General features: G+C 32.4%; 1 protein-coding gene across 1 annotated transcript in view; it reads right to left on the reverse strand.

Annotated features, from left to right (window-relative positions):
* LOC128170108 (mitogen-activated protein kinase kinase kinase 20-like) overlaps positions 1 to 16,675 on the reverse strand; it is a gene marked incomplete at its 3' end in the record, with an annotated part of 36,504 nt that extends 19,829 nt beyond the window's left edge. The window contains exon 1 of the mRNA XM_052836076.1: positions 16,517 to 16,675. Within this exon, the coding sequence (XP_052692036.1) occupies positions 16,517 to 16,669 (153 nt within the window). The remainder of the gene's footprint in view (positions 1 to 16,516) is intronic.
* Positions 16,676 to 20,302: the final 3,627 nt, after the last annotated feature.

The raw sequence follows: 20,302 nt of genomic DNA on the forward strand, positions 1-20,302 counted from the left end.
GGTTTGTTACTGTTCATTACACTGAGTAAAATGTTTAAAAAAGATATGAACTTTTAAAACCTTGTTTTACTTGAACGCTTCGAGTGAGAACCGGAAATGACGGACGACCAAATAAAAACCCGTTAAACACATGTTTAATCAAATGTCTATCATCCATATAAGTTTTATATCTTGATCTCTTACAGTTTTTGAGATCTCGTGGGTACAAAATTTTTATAAAAGAAAGCTACTTGTGATGTTTGAGATGTCTCACTGGAAGTAAAATTTTTTCGTTTTTAGACCGAGGCTGTATAACAGCCTCCGTATATTGTGATTGTCTTGCCCGTGACGTCAAATAATGAGGATTCCATAAGCACCATCTAGCGGTGGACGAAATAATGAATAATTATGAGATTTAATGAATAAACATGGTGTGCTTCTTTGTCTCCGTCGTATATTGTTCGCGTATTTCCAATCAATCTCCCGCGGAGACGTATCTTTCTTTACAGCTGCACCCCCCCCCCCCACCGCAAGTGATTTTGGAAGTCACTATGTTTTTACATGCCTATAATTCTCTCTCTCTCTCTCTCTCTCTCTCTCTCTCTCATACGATCATAATAAGAGAATGAATATCTGGATCGACGACACTCGTTAATCAACAAATCTGTAAGATTGAAAGGGGAGGGGGGTGTTGTACGGTTAGACGAAGTAGTTTGCAATTTAGAGTTTATCTTTTGTCTTGAACGGTGTGAAAACTTCTTGGACATGCCGTTTTCTACCTTGGGTTTGCAAATCACTAAACACAGGAAATAATATCGACTTAAACTAAATATACGCAAGAAAAGACATGTGTACATAAATAGTTTGCATTATATTTTTCGAGTAATTCGAGTTGTATGCATTTAATAACATGTGCAGTTTCCCATGTTGTTTTGTGATGCAAAATATTTTCCTCCTTCCTTTTTTGGTAAATAATAAACACCTTTAAGTAGTAATATAACAAGCTTATAAGGTTTAAATAAGAGAACAACACTAATTATTTTAATATTATCTACCTTACTCTAGTGTCAACCTGAAAAATATCCTCGCGACCTTAAATTGCCGTAATACTAAACCGCTTTGCGTATATTCTAACATGATAAGAGGTAAGCGCGCTGTTTTTTCTTAAATGAAAAAAACATCATAAATTGTCATTAGTTTAATTTCCTCAGAAATGATAACTCCGTCTATCAGTACTTCTAGTACTTTGATTTTAACTATGAGTAGATTACCTTTTGTATTTCTATTGCTTAAATGTTACTTCCATTCTAAATAATAAAAATATTTTAAGAAGTCAAATTTTGGTGAACTTCCTGTGACAACCGGAAGTTACGCCGTATAAAACAAAATAATGTAAACACATGTACTAACATTGTTCTATCATCCAACAAAGTTTAGTTGTTAAAGTCGTTACTGTTTTTGAGATCTCGTCGAAATAAAGTTTTTTGTCTCGGGTCAGGAAACGGACAAACGGAAGTGCTCAATGAATATATAATTTATTTTTTATTGTCTACATTATTATTCATCAAAGTAACTAAAACGATCAAATAAAAACAGTTAAATGGATAAACAGCTTGATTTATTTGAACTCTACCGGTGTGGACCGGAAGTGACGGCTGACAAAATGAAACTGTTTAAACATATCTTCAATCAAATGTCTATCATCAGTGAAAGTTTTTTGTCTTGATTACTTACAGTTTCTGAGATCTCGCGGGTAAAAAATGTGTTTTTAAAAAGCTATATGAGATAATTGAGATATCTAACCGGAAGTAAAATATTTTTGTTAATTTAATATCGCATAGATGATATATGTAAGGATTTATACTTACATTTTTATTTTTTGGAAAATAAATTAAAAACGTAAAAATAATAATTTTTGAAGTACTTCCGGTGACGACCGGAAGTTACGACGAACAAAACAAAATAGATTAAACACATCTACAGCTGTAGGTCTATTATCCCACAAAGTTTAAGGAGGCCGACTTTAGTTTGCATTGCACATGTTTTTGTGCATTCTAATATAATACAGTTGATTTATACTTCTTATGATTTTTTTTTCGATATCATTTATAAAATTGAACACAATAAATAAACAAAATACAGATAAAAATATTTAGATTTTTAAAGGAAATTTTTATTTTTAACACGATTTTTACGTTGTGCAGTAGGGGAGCATTGCGATTGCGCTTTTATGACGTTATGATAAAATGAAGCTTTGTAGCAGTACGTTATAAGAAATAACATAAAAGAAAAAGTCAAAATTGTACGCCGTTGAAATTTTATATACAGAATGATGCTATCCTCGACGACATTTTTCTAATTTTTGGAATGAATCCATTATACCAATCATCATCCGTGATGATCCAAATATATAGCAAGATTTGGTGCATTTTAATATTTTGAGATGGCCCCCACTAAAAACCAGACGGTAGAATTTTGTGTTTTTTACATATAAGGTAGGAAATGATATTACTAATCATAGATAACAATTTGAGAAAAAAGGCTATTGCAGTATTTTTTTTAAACTGCTATGATGTGCGGAAAATGACAGTTTCCTATATATTCCTATATCAAATGTACCTCTATTTTGAGATGGTCCCTAAAAAGAACAAGACGGTCGATTTTCATGAACTTTCGCAAATAAACTAGAGTTGGTTTAAATTACATATGGTTAAAAAATAAAGAGTTATGCTATTGTAGTTTTTCCGCGAAAAAACCCAAATCGGTCTCCTGAAATGTTCAAGTCTTTACCGTTTTTGAGATCTCGAGGTGACAAGCTTTTCGTCACGGGACATGAAACAGACGAAAGGAAGTGAATTTAGAAAAACTCTAATTAAATACCTCTAGATCTTTTTATTTCCAATCATCCCTGAAAATGTCATGAAAATATATCAAGACATCTCTGAGAAATGAACGAGACAAAAAGGGGGGGGGGGGATAATAATAACTAGACACGATGTCGTTGCGAGCAACGAGGAGGTCTTCCGTCCGATTTTTAAGAAGAGGAAATGAAATTGCCTTTGATCTTCATTAACGAAACATATCAGGAAAGCGGAGGGGGGATCTAAAGTGCGATGGATGAAGGATTATACACCCCTTTGGATCTTGAATTTGAAGGGGCAGCCCCTTTTTCTTGATGTCAAAAGAAGCTCATGTCATGTCAAACACATTTTGCTCAACAAGTTTTTAGAAATTATATACCGTTCTCGAAATATCTGGAAAAGATCATTTTAGGAGCCAACCCTATAACTCCTTTAAGGGACCGGTTAACAAAAAAATGATGGTTACATATTGTTAAGCACATTATTCTAAAGAATGTTTTGATTAATTTTACTTTTCAAAATTTGTCTCCAATTTGAGATACTGAAGATCAAAATTTCTGACTTCTGGCCCCTTAAAATCTCCAATTAAGTAACAAAGGAGTAAACAATTTATAGGTTTATAATGTTTCGATGAGCATAATTGTTTCTATGTATTACAAAATATTTCACAATTAAAAGTTCTTATCAAAAGATTTCTAGCCCCATTAAAATCCCTAATTACGTAACATGAGAAAACTTTTATAATAAATGGATGCATAACTGGAAGATTAACACTTTTGCTTCTTAACATATTACAAAATATTTTTCAGTAAAGTGCTATGGATAAAAGATTTCAGAGACCTTTTAGCCCCTAATTTGAGAGGCCAGCCCCTTTTTCTTGATGTCAAATGAAAGTTCTCTTACAATTAAACATATTTTGTTCAACAACTGTTTAGAAATTCGTTACCGTTTTTGAGCTATATGGAAAAGAACGTTTTAGGGGCCGACCTCTTATCTCCTTATTGGGGCCGTTTAACAAAATTTTGATGGTTGAATACCGTTTAGATAAGCATTCTAAGCATCTTTTACTCTATACTGCTTTCCAAACTATTTCTCCTTTTTGTGATATATGTGATATTGAGTCTTGATACGTAAACAAAGACGAACAAAGTCATGGATGACGTCACAGTGCTCTCGCGCTATATTTCCCGCGATAAATTTACAGGTGGATCAAACATCTGTAATGCGTGTACTAGCTATTTCAGTATAGACTGCGATACCTGCCTCATTGACATTGTATGATTTGTTTTTAATTTTTTTTAATATAGAGATTATTTAGATATATACAGCAAAAGTCATACGTTACTGTCAAATCGACCCATTTTTAAGCTAATTGTGCATGCATGTACAGTAGGCAGGTAAGTATATGAGTAGGGAGGAAATAAACAATAGGACATTTTGAAGTAAATAAAAAGGAATAAAGAGAAAAAATAAACAGTTAAAAAATTTATGCAGATATTGCATATAGTCAAACCATTTAATAAATTTAAAAGTGGGAAATTACACACCTACAAACATGGACCGGGCACTCTCTCTCTCTCTCTCTCTCTCTCTCTCTCTCTCTCTCTCTCTCTCTCTCTCGGGAGAGGGGTAGGGGGTTGCGTTGTATGTATCATAACCATTAAAATTAGTACCTTTGGCATACTTATTGTAGAGCAATACTCTCTCAAAAATTCTTTGACGTTCGTTGATACTTAAATAACACTAGATTGACAATGATGCAAGGAATGTGTATTTCTTGCTGTGCTCGCCAGAACGGTAGCACCGTAAAACATATTATCTCGTTGAGACAATGTTTTTGAAGGTTTTTGTCTCGGGACCGGAAACGAACAAACGGAAGTGATTTAAGAAATTAAAAGTAGATATTTAAGTGCATTTACCTACGGTACGTTACTGTTCATCAAATTGAGAAAAAAATGTTTAAAAAATGTAAAGATAAAGAATGAAAACTTTTATTGCTTGAACGCTTCGAGGGAGAACCGGAAGTGACGTACGACCAAATACATGTAAAATCCTAAAAAGACATGTTCAATCAAATGTCCATCATCCATATAAATTGTGTGTCTTGATCTCTCACAGTTTCTGAGATCTTGTTGGTACTTTGTTTTTATAAAAGAAAGCTACCTGAGATTTTTGAGATGTCTCAACGGAAGTAAAACTTTTTTTGGTTTTTTACCATGTGTAAATGACTTTTTTTGTATTTCTATTGCTTAAATATTACTTCCATGCTAAATAACCAAAATATAATAAAAAGACAAAATTGGATGTTCTTCCTGTGACGAGCGGAAGTCACGCTGTATAAAACAAAATAGTGGTAACACATGTACATACATAGGTCTATCATCCCACAAAGTTTGATTGTTCAAGTCGTTACCGTTTTTGAGATCTCTTTGGAATAAGGTTTTTTGTCTCGGTACAGGAAATGGACAAACGGAAGTGCTCAATGTAAATTGTATTAAATAATTCCTGTATACTTGCTTAATACACATTCTTGTTCATTTATCTAACTAAAAATAACAAAGAAAAACAGTTAAACTGATAAACAGCTCGATTTGTTTGAACTCTTCCGGTGTGGACCGGAAGTGACTGAAGACAAAATGAAACCAGTTAAACACATTTTCAATCAAGTGTCTATCATCCATTAAAGTTTCGTGTCTTGATCGCATATAGTTTCTGAGATCGCACGGGTACAAATTGCGTTTTAAAAAAGCTACCTGAGATAATTGAGATATCTCACCGGAAGTAGATTCTGTTTTGTTGATTTGACATAACATAGTTAACCTATTTATAGATTAATACTTATAAAATTATTTTATGGAAAAAGAATTTAATGCGTAACAATAATTATTTTTGAAGAGCTTCCAGTGACGACCGGAAGTTACGACGAATAAAACAAAATAGCTTAGACACATTTACATACACAGGTGTTGCAACCACTATTGAAATATAACCACTATTGAAATAAATTATTTCAATAGTGGTTGAGAATGCATTTCATAAAAAATATCACTTTGCAACCACTATTGAAATAAAACCACTATTGAAATAAATTATTTCAATAGTGATTGGGAATGTATTTCATTCGAAGAATCACTTTGCAACCACTATTGAAATACAACCACTATTGAAATAAATTATTTAAATAGTGTTCCGGGATGTATTCCATATTTAAAAGCAATTTACAGACACTGCTGAAGTACAACTACTATTTAAATTATTTTTTCAGTCGTACCTCTTTATAAATATTACTTTGAAATTTTGTATTTTTTTCTTTACATTTCTCTTTCTACAGACATATTATGTCCTATGAATAGTGTATATCATTTGCACAATAGTGAACATCTTGTAAATTGCCAGAACTTTTTTTTAAACCCCCTGTATATTGAATAATTATTTATTGATTAATATTATTATAAATATCACTATTGAGATAAATTATTTCAATAGTGGTTGGGGTGTACTTCATTATGACCACTATTGAGATATATTATTTCAATAGTAGTAAAGGATGCGTTTCATTTCAACCACTATTGAAATAAATTATTTCAATAGTGGTTAGGGATACCTTTCATTTCAACCACTATTGAAATAAAGTATTTCAATAGTGGTTGATGATGCATTTCAGTTTTATGTCTATTATTATGTCTGTTTGTAACACTTTTCTTTCTGCTAGGGGAGTTTTTTAAGATAAGAAGTGTGTTTTATGAGATAATGAATTCCTTTTTGATTATGATGTTCTTTGATTTACCTCTATATGGTCATGTTCCCCATACCACCTGTCATCTGGAACCGAAAGTGTTATGCACAGTCGGAATAATAAGCATTAAAATGACATGCATCCCTACCACTATTGATATATTTTATTTCAATAATGGTTGTAGTGAACCGCATCCTTAACCATAATTGAAATAATTTATTTCAATAGTGGTTGTAATGAAATGCATACCTAACTACTATTGAAATAATTTCTTTCAATAGTGGTTATAATGAAACGCATACCCAACCACTATTGAAATAATTTATTTCATTCAATATTGGTGATAATGAAGTACATCCCCAACCACTATTGAAATTATTTATCTCAATAGTGATATTCATTATAACATATATCTATAACGATATATAAGCTATAAATTTTTTTTTTTAATATTCAGGGGTTTTAAATAGAAGTTCTGGCAATTTACAACGTTGTCTTCTAGTACAAATAATTTACAATTTTCATAAAACATGATATATCTATAGAAAGAGAAAGGTAAAGAAAAAATATGAAAACAACTCCTTATGTTTATCTGCGAGGATTGGCTATTTCTGCACAAGAGTGAAAATCCTAAAATAAGTACATTCATTTCATAGTCTTGATTATTATTACCGCAAAAATATGCAAGTCTTCATAGTTAGTACCTTCATTGTGTATTTGAAATTGTTTGTTAGATATAAACGAATGTATGTATGTTTATTTGCGAGAATTGGTTATTTATTTCTACTCAGCAGTGAAAATTGTAACATAATTGTGTATTTGAAGTTATTCGTTAGATTTCTTGCATTTCAAAATAGTTTGCAAATATGATATACAACTTTTCTCTTTCAAAATGTGTTACAATAGTGATTACATAGTTATATTTATAAAGTAATTCATTCCCACCTACGATTGAAAATATAAATTTAATAGAAGTTGAACTTTAATGGTGTCTGTAAAATAGTTCTTATTATGAAATACATCCCCAACTTCTATTAAAATGATTACTTCAGTAGTAGTTGTATTTCAATGGTGGTTGCAAAGTGATTCTTCTAATGAAATACGTCCCCAACCAGTATTGAAATAATTTATTTCAATAGTGGTTTTATTTCAATAGTGGTTGCAAGGTGAATTTTCTAATGAAATACATTCCCAACCACTACTGAAATAATTTATTTCAATAGTGGCTTAATTTCAATAGTGGTTACAACAGCCCTCTAGATCCTAATGGGGACAGACATTCGTGTTTTGATTAGTTGAAGCGATTTAAATCATTAATGCAAACATTTTCTCTTCTATAATGCTTAACAAAACATGTCTCCTTCTCTAAATATATTGCGTCAGAGTTTAAATACTTTTGCTCCCTAAAAATCCCTAATTACGTTATGAATGGGCGTGGCAATGATTTTTTATCTGATAGATATTGGTACACTCAACAACTTTGCTTCTATATTGCATTACAATATCTTTATCGTTTATATGTTATTTGTAATAGAGTCTACGATTGTCTTGGCCTCTTTTTAAAGGGGTGAGCCCCTTTTTATTCATTTTGTTGAAAAGAACTTAAAATTATCTACTACTTTTGTTATATGTCTTAACAAATTATCAACTGATAAAAAGATACAGATCAAACGTATGAAAATTTTGAATGAAAATTCGTACCTTTTTGTGCCTGTGCGAGATCCAAAAAATGGCGCAACAGGCATTAAACAACTTCATGCTGCACAACTTCAAACTATAGTCTACCTATCTTAAACATTTCATATTCATATCTTTAATGGTGTCCGAGTTTATAGCCGCACAACATGGGTCATCAAAAACTACAAATAGGCCCATAATTCGGTACCGGAAGTGACTACGAAAAAAAAATAACAAAAATGTATGAATTTAGATCACATCCAAACATCTGTAAAAAAAAAATAGATTTTGAAATATCTCGTGCACAAATTTGGAAAAAAAATAAAATTAATAACTAGATACGATTTCGTAGCTATTAACGAGTAGGTCTTCCGGTTGATATTTTGAAACAATACGATGAAATGTCGATAAAACTTCATACCACCCACCTCTTTTCAGATAAAGTATAGGATTGCCAAAATTTCTAACAATGCCCAACATTTTTTTTTACATTGAGGATCACAGCTTTCAGTCCTCCTCAACTCCATAATTACAGAAGCAGATATATTCATTGATGAATTAATTTTGATTTTTTGTTAGCAGTATAAATTAACAGATTTAAATTCATGACGAATTTTTAACCCAAGTATTAAAGAATAAAAGAGATAACGATATGACGAAAATAAATGTCAACGAAATGGTATTTGCTATAAAAACAATGTAATTTTGACCCTACGAAAAAAAGTGCTTCTACGGTACGTCATAAATGGTTGTGGCAATTATTTTTTTAAACAGATTTTGCTACGATCAACAACATTGCTTATATAATGCATTACAAAATCTTGATCGTTTTTTAGTACTGTAATATACTTAACAAGTATCTAGGCCCCTAACTTAAGAGATGAGCCCCTTTTTCTAGATTTATTCGACAGCTCTAAAGAATACTAATATTTCTTGTTCCTACACCCACCTAAAATTGTTGTTCATTTGTGAGATACAAATGATTTAATATTTTAGGGGCTAGCCCTGTAGTTCCTCAATGGGGACAGACATTGGTGCTTTGATTAATGGCATCGTTAAAAATCATTGTTACAAGCATTTTCTTTTCTACAATGCTTAACAAAATATGTCTCCTTCTCTAGATATATAGGGTCAAAGTTTGAGAACGAACACTGACCCCTAAAACCCCTGAATATGTCATAAATGGGTGTGGTAATGACTTTTCCAAACAGATATTGCTACGATCAACAACTTTGCCTCTATAATGCATTACAAAATATTGATCGTTTTTTAGTTATTTGTAATAGACGTGTCTCTTGGCCCCTAAATTTGATTATCTACTACTTATGTTATATATGTCTTAACAAAATATCAGCTGATATAAAAATTCAGATCAAATCGTATGAAGATTTTCATAAAAAATTAGTACCTAATTTTCGTAGTCAAATTCGGCCGAATAGTTTATGAGATATCGCGTGCACAAAATTTGAGGAAAAAATAAGAAGAAACAGTACGAAAACAATAAGGTCCTCCGTTGGAAGACGGAAGACCTCACACGGGTCTCGTTACGAGTAACGAGTAGGTCTTATGTCCTATTTGATACGATAAAATATATCTCTGGACCGGAAGTGAAGACAAAAAATTGATCGATAAATTTCTTACAAATTTTGTGTTCACAGTGATCTGAATGTTTCACCAAAATCGGTTGAATCGTCAAAGAAAAATTAAAGGCCGGAACGGCCACAAAGGCGTCGAGCTGACATTTTCTTTTATAATATAGAATGATATCAATAATTTGAATTTCTGTACTAATGGTCGTATATCAAATAATATTAGAATAAAAAAAAGAAATAAATTACGTTTTGTGCTGTTTCAAAAACAATAATCAGTATATTTCGTTATAAAAAAGGTAGTGATGCGTTTATAATACAATAACTCATCATGGTTACAAAAATCGAAGAAATTTCAAAGTTAAAAAAAAAATTATTTTCTTTCTGCTTTAAAAAGTCTTTGCAATTTTGTCAGGCTCACAATTTGAATACATTAACAGTGTGTCCCTAATTATAATAATAAAACATACTTTTATTTATTTCAATTCCCGTTTGAAACAAGATTACCTATGCTGTGGTTGTTTACAAACAAATCCACAACACGTGCTATCTAAAATGCTCGACCAAACCAACTGCATTATCGTGTTTTTATTAATTGCAACAAAATCTATAGATAAGTGTATGGCTTACAATTATTTTGGAGACAATGCCGATAACAAATAAATTTACATATCAAATTTTCTTTCTATCGGGCACGGTCTCCATTCAAAATGTAAGCGATAAACTTAAATAATATTTTAGTGAATGTTTACATTGCACCTCATTGTATTCATCCGCCATTTCTTAATTAAGCAAATGTATACTAATGCAATGATTTGTCAATAACCAGGGAGGCAAAGTTGGGTTATATAGTTGAATATAAGGAATACAAATCTTGTAATACGTTTAATACTTCAAGGAACTTATTTTTATGCGCATTAAAAAGGCGGTGCAGAGCATGAATTTTTGGACGATTGCCAATCCAGACGATCGCTAGAAGGCTGCCGAGCATTAGATCGACGCCTTAAAAATGATAGTGATAGGAGAAAAGAAACAAAGCAATTACAATAAGGTCTTCCGTTGGAAATGGAAGACCTTAATAGAGGAATAGAAACAAAGCAATAATTTTAATAAGAAGAAACAGTACGAAAACAATAAGGTCTTCCGTTTTCAACGGAAGACCTTAATAATAAGAAACAGTACCAAAACACTGAGGTCTTCCGTTGGAAATGGAACATCTTAATAATAAAAAATCGTGCGAAAACTATAAGATCTTCCTTTGGAAACAGAAAACCTTAATTACATGTATCTGTATAATTATAATTTACATGTATGTTCTTAATTTTAGATGAGGCTTAATTTAAAGCGCTCTTCGGCTTCGATAATAAGAAAAACGGTACAAAGTCATGACATTTTTTTTTATGAAAATACATCATCACAGGTATTTTTCACCGGACAATTAGTAAATTCAGATATTGTGATATCATAATAAAATTTTTAGGTTATTTATTACAATAAAAAAAACACCCCTGCGAATGTTATTGTCATGTACATTTAGACCACAATGTTTTATTTGACCCTTTCTTTTTGAATCTAAGTACTTGTAGTCAAAAATGAAATCTAGACGTTTATTGATTTTCAACTTTATCTTTATTAACTGGTGAAAAAACGAGTTCTAGAAATTAACGTGACAATTGAAAATATAATTTTTTTTCTGCTGTTGCAACAGATAACATGCTTAGAAGCGATCCTCCCTGAGGATTAATTTTCGATCCGCGCCTGGGCCCGTTTCACTTAAAGGCAGACATCCGGCGTAGCCTTAATCCTGGTGTAAATCCGGACTTAAGTCAAATATTTGGACTAAAGTCCGTTTCACTAAAAGGCGTAACTTTGCGTCAAGTTAAGCCAAAATCTACGCCTAGCCAAGGGTAGTCGTAACTTTCGGCGTAAACATAAAATGATTGCTAATTATGTTGCTGGGAATATCGTTGCTGACCATAACGTTTAATTGTACAATCTGTCATGTAAATTTGATTAAATTCATATAAAATAAGATGATAAGTGGTATCAATTCCCGCATAGAAACTTTCTTACTATGATTTATACACATTATTTATATTTGTACTTGCCTAGTACACGTTAGAACGGTATATTAAGAAAAACAGTCGATAGTCTCTCTCTCTCTCTCTCTCTCTCTCTCTCTCTCTCTCTCACACACACACAACAATCACAATAATCAAACGTCAAGTTCTATCTTTTATCCAACTAGATACAGGTATCTCTCTATCCTGTATCCATCATGTTTATCATTTGTATGCGCATGTGCATAAGCTCGTTGTCAAGGACGTAAGTCTGGCCTTAACTTAGTCCCATACTATTATTTACGACCAGGCGTACGCCTCTTTGTGAAACGCAGTTTACATCAGGCTAAATTTTGGCGTACGCCCTGAACTCTAACTTAAGTTTCGACGTATCTTACGCCTTTTAGTGAAACGGGTCCCTGACCTCGTAATAGCATAAATAGTGAAAAAGACTGTTACAGTACTATTGTATGCAGAATGTTCCTTAAAAATGGCTCTATATACGCAGTTTTAATACAAAACAGACACCCATTTAATTTTTAAAAACATGGAATTGCAAATTAAAAGCATCAAACATAGCTATGATTTTTTAACCAACCCGATGTTTTTATTTTCAACCCCTAGTATAGCTGAACACGAACGATAACTGTGTTCTAAATATAATTGTTTACTTTAAATAACCACTAGATGATGAAATTAGACATATATCTTAATAGATTTTCATGTTTTATGTCAAAGTAGGATGTGACATGAACAAGAGGCCCATGGGCCACATCGCTCACCTGAACAGCAGTTCCTTGTGACATTCTATTTCGTAGACTATGCTATTTCTATTTTAAACATTGAACCCCTTTCTGGGGCCCCAGTATTAATCCGAGGTTAATAGTTGGCTTTAACGACATAAATAGTAACATAGGAATGAAAATGTGAAGCAATGCGGTGGGACCGCACGAACACAGCCTGAAAAACAGAACGTAGAAAAGTTCCACATCAAGAGGAATTACTCTCAGACTGTACAGAACACCATCAAGAAAGATAATTCTTTGTTCCAGACTGTACAGAACAACATCAAGAAAGATAACTCTTGGTTCCACTACATTAGAGTTTACACAATTTGAGGATCCTTGCATAGTAATCTCACAAACTGTAGCATTATAGTTCTCGAGAAAAACTTTTTAAAAACATTTTCAATATATCTTTTTATGTTAAACTTTGAACCCCTTTTGTGGCCCCAGTATTAGTCCAGTGCCAAAGCTTTATTTGTTTGGAATCTACATTCTTTAAGGATGCTTGCATAGTAATCTTACAAGCTGAAGCATTATAGTTCCCTAGAAAAAGATTTTTGAACATTTTCCCTCTATATTTCTATGCTAAACTTTGAACACCTCTTGAGGCCCAGTATTAGATCGAGGGTCACGGCTTTTATAATTTCGAACCTACACTATTTGAGAATGCTTACATAGTTATCTGACAAATTGAAGCATTGTAGTTCTCGAGAAGAAGATTTTAAAACATTTTCCATATATACTTCTACATTTAATTTTTAATCCAGCTTGGGTCCCCAGTATTAGTCCAAGGGTCACTATTTTAAAACTATCAAACCTACATTATCCAAGGTTTTATGCATGCTAGTAATCTCACAAATTGAAGCACTGTAATTCTTGAGAAGAAGATTTCTTAACGTTACCTATATATTTTTATAATAAACTTTGACACCCTCTTGGGGCCCCAGTATGGGTCTGGGGGTCACGATTTTACCAATTAAGAATCTACATAAGCCAGGGATGCATGCATAGTAATTCCACAAACAATAACATTTTTAAACGTTTTCTTTATATTTTTTAAAATGTTTAAATTTTGAACCCCTCTAGGTGCCCCATTATTTGTCCGGGAGTCACGATTTTTACAAATTAGAATCTACATTTTTTAAGGATGTACATGTATGCATAGTAATATACCAAACTATTTATAGTTCTTGAGAAGAAGATTTTAAAACATTTTCCTATATATGTTAAAATTTAAACCCCTCCTGGGGCCCCACTTTTTGTCCGGGGGTCACGATTTTTACAATTTAGAATCTTCACTATTGATACAACCTTTTGTGTAAATATTGGCATTTTTTGGTGCAGTAGTTCTTGAGAAGAAATTTTTAAAACATTTTTCCTATGTAGTTCTATGTTAAACTTTGAACCCCGCCTGGGGCTCCAGTTTTGGTCCGAGGGTCATGATTTCTACAATTTAGAGTCTTTACTATTCATACCAAATGCCGGAACGCCCACAAAGGCCTCGAGCTGACATTTTCTTTATGATAGGTTTCATTAATTCAAATTGCTGTACCAATAGTCGTATATCATATAATATCAGAATAAAAATATTTTGTGCAACTAAGTTCGTACATATTATAGTATTTATTGCCAAGCAGACAACATACAAATACACATAAAACATGGGTTCATCAACAAGAGGTCACTATAGCCCTCGCCGTGCACCGGGACACATCTGTCCTCGCCCAGGTAGCCCGCGGAGATCCGTGCAGGTGTCACTACAGCATTAAATTTTACTATATTTTCTAACCAAAATTGCACAACTTTACATACAGATTAAAAATTCAAAACGAACTTCTGGAAAAAAATCCTCTTGACATCTTTTTAAACAACGCTTCATTTACAAATTTCTAGCAAAATACACACGTGCATCCAGCAAGGCGTAAGACTTTGTTTACCTCCAAGTTACACATGTGCCTGAAAATGAAGAACGGGCCTTTAACCCCCACCCCCCCCCCCTTCCGGAAACAACACGCATCAAACATTTAAATGACCTCGCATTATTACAAAACTGAAATAGTTAGACCTCTTACAAATTGTTTTTTATCTCATAAAAAATTCAGCTCCTGCCGCGTGCGGAAACGCCCCGAATTCAAAGGAAAATTCGGGAATTATTTTGCCTCAGCCATGCTTTGACGTAAACCTTCAGTGAAATACTGTTATTTGACACCTGTACGCGCTGTCTGAGTTAGGTAGTACGTACAATTAGTCCATAAATACCACAATATGCAACTATATTTTTAAATGCAATTTCAACATCACCATGTGATTGTATACTCAGTATATTTCCTTATAAAATACGTAGTGATGCATTTGTAATACAATGAATCATAACTCATCATGGTTACAAAAATCGGAGAAATTTCAAAGTTCATAAATAAATTATCTTCTTTCTGCTTTTAACACTCTTCAAACATATTTTACGGGTTCATCATTTGTAATGCATAAACAGTGTTTCACTAATTATAATAAAACATACTTGTTTTTAAATTTATTTCCCGTGTGAAACAAGATTATCTATGGTATGGGTGTTTACAAATAAATCCACACCACGTGCGTTGATCTGCCGTATCTATATTGCTCAACCAAACTAGCTGCAATCTTGCAACAAAATCACAAGATAAATTTATCGCTTATATTTAGCTTTGAGACCGTGCCCGATAACAAATAAATTTATATATTAATTTTTATTTTCATCGGGCACGGTATCCAAATAAAATGTAAGCGATGAACTAAAATAATATATAGTGAATTTTTATACCTTATCGCATTCATCCGTCATTTCTTGATGAAACAACCTTATATACTTATGCAGTGAGTGTCTATAATCAGGGAGACCTAGTTGGGTTTTTTTGGTGCACAATGCAGTTAAATAAATGGAACAAAAGTCATGTAAACATTTTTCCTATGTATTTCCATGTTAAACTTTGAACCCCGTCTGGGGCCCCAATTCTGGTCCGGGGGCCACGAATTTTACAATTTAGAATTTTCACTATCTATACAAGCTTATGTGTTATTATTGGCATTTCTGGTGCAGTGGTTCTTGAGAAGAAGATTTTTTAAACATTTTCCTATGTATTTCTGTGTTAAACTTTGAACCCCGCCTGGGGCCCCAGTTTTAATCCGAGGGTCAAGATTTTTACAACTTAGAATTTTCACTATATATACAAGCTTTTGTGTAAAAATTGGCATTTCTGGTGCAGTGGTTTTTGAGAAGAAGATTTTTAACGACACGCACCCTATACTCACTGTTTCGCAATTATCTCCCTTTTGAAAAGGGGCTTTGCCCTTTATTTTTAGAAATTTATAATCCCCTTTCTATAAGATGCTTTGTACCAAATTTGGTTAAATTTGGTTCAGTGGTTTTTGAGAAGAAGTCGAAAATGTGAAAAGTTTACAGACGGACGGACAGACAGACAGACGGACGGACGGACGGACGACGGACACGGGTGATCAGAAAAGCTCACTTGAACCTTCGGTTCAGGTGAGCTAAAAACGACCAGTACTTGCGTATTTTGAGAATATCATCCGAACACTTAATTATACTTCCGCTCGAAATTTCACAAAAACTGAACAAATCACTGGGAAATCTCGTGAACTTTTATTCAAGCACCTCTGAATTTAAGACATGCTTTGCAACGATTAAGAAGATGAAAGAAGCTAGGTTCCGTTAGTCCAATGTCGTAAGTAATTAAAAAATACGTTATTTTGGGGTAAATTCGCGCGACAAAAAAAGACTATCGGAAACACAAGACTATTGACATCACATGACAACACGAAAGTACTTTACCTCTTTGTCTAATACATGTAACTTTTTCACAGCCACGATGATGTTTTTTGACTTCCATTTTGCTCTGTTCACACTTCCAAATGACCCCCTTCCACATCTCTCATAGAACTCCAGGTCATCAAAGGCAATTTCAAAGAACGTAGCTGAAGTCATGCTGTCTTATACCTAGACAGTTACATTAACTAATGTTCATTGTTCACAGGTTGAGCACCGACCACCGTTTGGTGATTTGAGTCCCATTTGGTGGTTAAATGCCTGTCAGTGAATGGTATATGTATACCTATTTTACATACCAAATGGGACTCAATATCAGTTCAACTCGGATAAAGTTTTTTTCTGGAGAAAAAGCGCATCATGTCTACTACTGGGGCGAGTATACTCTGACATGTTTACTTCATAATTAAACATTCGTTATAAAAAGTATATGTGTCGATTTTTCCGCACATGCGTTTAAAAAAAGGCCGAAATTAAATGCACCCCGGAAGTTGCGTATAAACAAAGTGTTTATGTCTTCAAAAAGATCGATTTCATTTGAGTACGACATGGTCTCATTCCTCAAATCCAGGCAAGTGAAAAACGATTGCAGCTAATCAAAACTGATCTCCAAGTGTGCGTCAAACGCTTATTTAGGTATGGGGGCCTATTCGCGCTCTATTTTATTTGGGTAGGTGTAAAAGAAGTCCAGGATATAGGTATGTCCCGTGATGTCCCGTTTTACTTTTATCACCGATAGTTTACTATAAAATCGGCTATTAGAGATATCTCTCAAGGATTTTGTAAGGTCATTTATTATAAGTACGCCGCATAAAATCTGCATTGTAATAACGCCTATTTGGTTTTTAATCGCAAAATATCTCTCGCTCAGAGTGTAAATGTAGTTCCGAGAAACCAGCAATGATATTCGGTTTCCGGTTTATATTTGTCGTCAATCTAAACATTAAAAAACCATAAAAATTAAAAACTTTTTTACTGACGATTTTCTTTAAATATTGTTTTTCATTTAACGTGGATTAATTTTTTTAATTTACCGATAAAGCAACTTTTACTCCGTTTTCTGTGGGACATCGAAGTTTATATTGAAATAAGGGGCAAAGCAAAAAAGAATCCAAACCGGGTAAACTGTTAGTAATCCAATTTATTGCTGATCGATTTCTCGGGACTACGTACATTTACAAATTATTCACTGACAGGCAAAATAAACTACAGCAATTATAATTAAGCTTTGTTTGTCTGTCATTTACTAGAAATCAGTAATTTTAGATATATTATATGTATTTCTTAAATGACAGAATGAATAATTACATTAATATTTATAAACATTATAACATTAAACTGGGACATCAAGGAACATCAGAGTACAATTAAATAAATAATTTTAAGCTCATCTAATATGGTTAATCTCGTTGTTGTTAAATTTATTTTATTTTTATATGCAAATTTCATATATTTTCTTATAGATTTTTTCAATTAACAAAACTCAACTTTATTCAATACCGACTGGTACAAAATAAAAAAAAAACAGTAAGAAAATGAAAATAACATATATATATATATATATATATATATATATATATATATATATATATATATATATATATATATATATATATATAAGAAAAAAAGCAACACTTACTGCAAAACATAAGCGCTTTCATTGTTAAAAATCTTCAGACGTTTTACAAATTATTGTTTTGCAGTTAGTGTTGCTTTTTTTTCTTTTATATATATATATATATATATATATATATATATATATATATATATATATATATATATATATATATATATATATATATATATATATATATATATATATAGTTATCCCAAAAAAGATCAGAGGAGAGGCTCGGCATGTTTATTTAGCAGGCACACATATTATTAGAATAATAATATGTAAACATTACAAAACATTGGCTCAATATTAACTTGTCTAGGGGTAAACAACATAGTAATGTTGTCAAGAAAGTTCACAGGTAATTAAATAAACGTGATGTTATAATGGTGTAATGTTACTATGATTTTTCCAATTACAAATTGCAACACGTTCTAAAAATGTTTACATTATAATGCAAACCGGAAATTCGAACCGCATAAAAACTAATACTGCGAGTTGAAACAATAGAATTATACTGACTAGTTCGTTTCTTAATGTATACATTACAAGGAAATACTTATATCATAATATTATGTCGAATTAATGATCATAATCGACAGCTTAATACATTTCCACTTTTGCGGTAAATACCAACATGTGACCTGGCTGCGCCTCGAATAAAAATATCACGTAATACAGATATAATTTTAATCAAACTTTCAAGGACTAATATTCCATCTGTTCACTGTAATAGATAAATGATGACATAACTTGTTTGGGTTTGATTTTCTATGTTTACTTCGGGATTGAACACACACATACACACACACATATATAATTATATATGAAGAATTTATAAATAAGGTTCTGCGATTAAACTATGATAACCGTACAAAAGGAGTTAAAATCTAAATTATCGATAAAAATGAATATGTTCATATGAAAAAGCTATGTTAAAAGATAGACTAGTAAAATTCATTGTAAATATTTATTACTTTGTAATGTTAACACGGGCTAAAAAAACAGGAAACCAAAATTTATTGCCGAATTCTCGGGACTACATTTACACTCTGGGCAAAACTAAATAGCGATAATAGACAAACAACGATGTCTTATAATACCAAATTCGTATAAAATACTTTTAACTAGTTACTTTACATACCCGATATAAGAAATCTCATAATACCTAATAGTTTAATAAATATTGCCAAAACAGTAATTTGGGACATCTAGGGACATAACTCCGGGACATATATCCCGGACTACATTACAACTACCCATCATTTTTCACAAAGAAACTTGCTTAAAATTTTAAATATCGAAATTCGATTTGCCTATAACCTATAAAATGATTTTAAACCTTTTACTTTCGGTATTGCTTTCACAATCCGACTTTACTTTTGTCGCGAGTTTACTGGATAAAAGTACGATTAGGCCTCCATACCTATATTGAGCGCACACCATGTAAGGTCACTGATTTCATTGGTTGCAATTGTTTTCCACTTGCCCGGATGATAGAAATCGAAAGAAAAGAGTTCGAGGAATGAGGCCATTTTGTATCTTGAATGAAATCGACTTCCGGGTTGCATTTCAATTCGGCCTTTTTTTTTTTTAAAAAAAAAACATGCCAATTTTTTTGTGTGTGTGTAATAAGGAAGCAAACATGTCAGAGTATACTCGCCACCTTAGTAAACATGATACGCTTTTTCTCCAGAAAAACTTAATCCGAGTTGAATGGAAAATGTGTCCCATTTGGTAGGTAAAATTGATATACCATTCAGGCATTTAACCAGCAAATGGTAGACCAACCACCAAACGGGTGTTGTTGTTCAAACCTTTTCACTACATGTAATATATAAATGTAATATATATATATCATTCCAAACACCCTTACTTCTCTCGTTCAAACCATTAAAATTTGTCAAAAGAGAAAGTGTACATTTCAAATTAAAAACACTGTTACAAAAATCTGCATGGTACATGTTCCAAATATATTTTGTCAATCATATACACTACTACGAAGAGTAAGAAAATAAGTTAACTAAGTAAGTATTAAGTAAAAAAAAACCTTTACCTCTTGGATGATATATTTCACTTAATGGCTCAAGTTCTTTAAAGTTGGATTGCAGTCAGGGTTTTCCACTTTCGATACTCTTTATTGTTCAGACGCTTGATGATCGGGATCACTTTAC

The sequence above is a fragment of the Crassostrea angulata genome, unplaced genomic scaffold (assembly GCF_025612915.1).
Source record: "Crassostrea angulata isolate pt1a10 unplaced genomic scaffold, ASM2561291v2 HiC_scaffold_321, whole genome shotgun sequence".
NCBI lineage: Eukaryota > Metazoa > Mollusca > Bivalvia > Ostreida > Ostreidae > Magallana > Magallana angulata.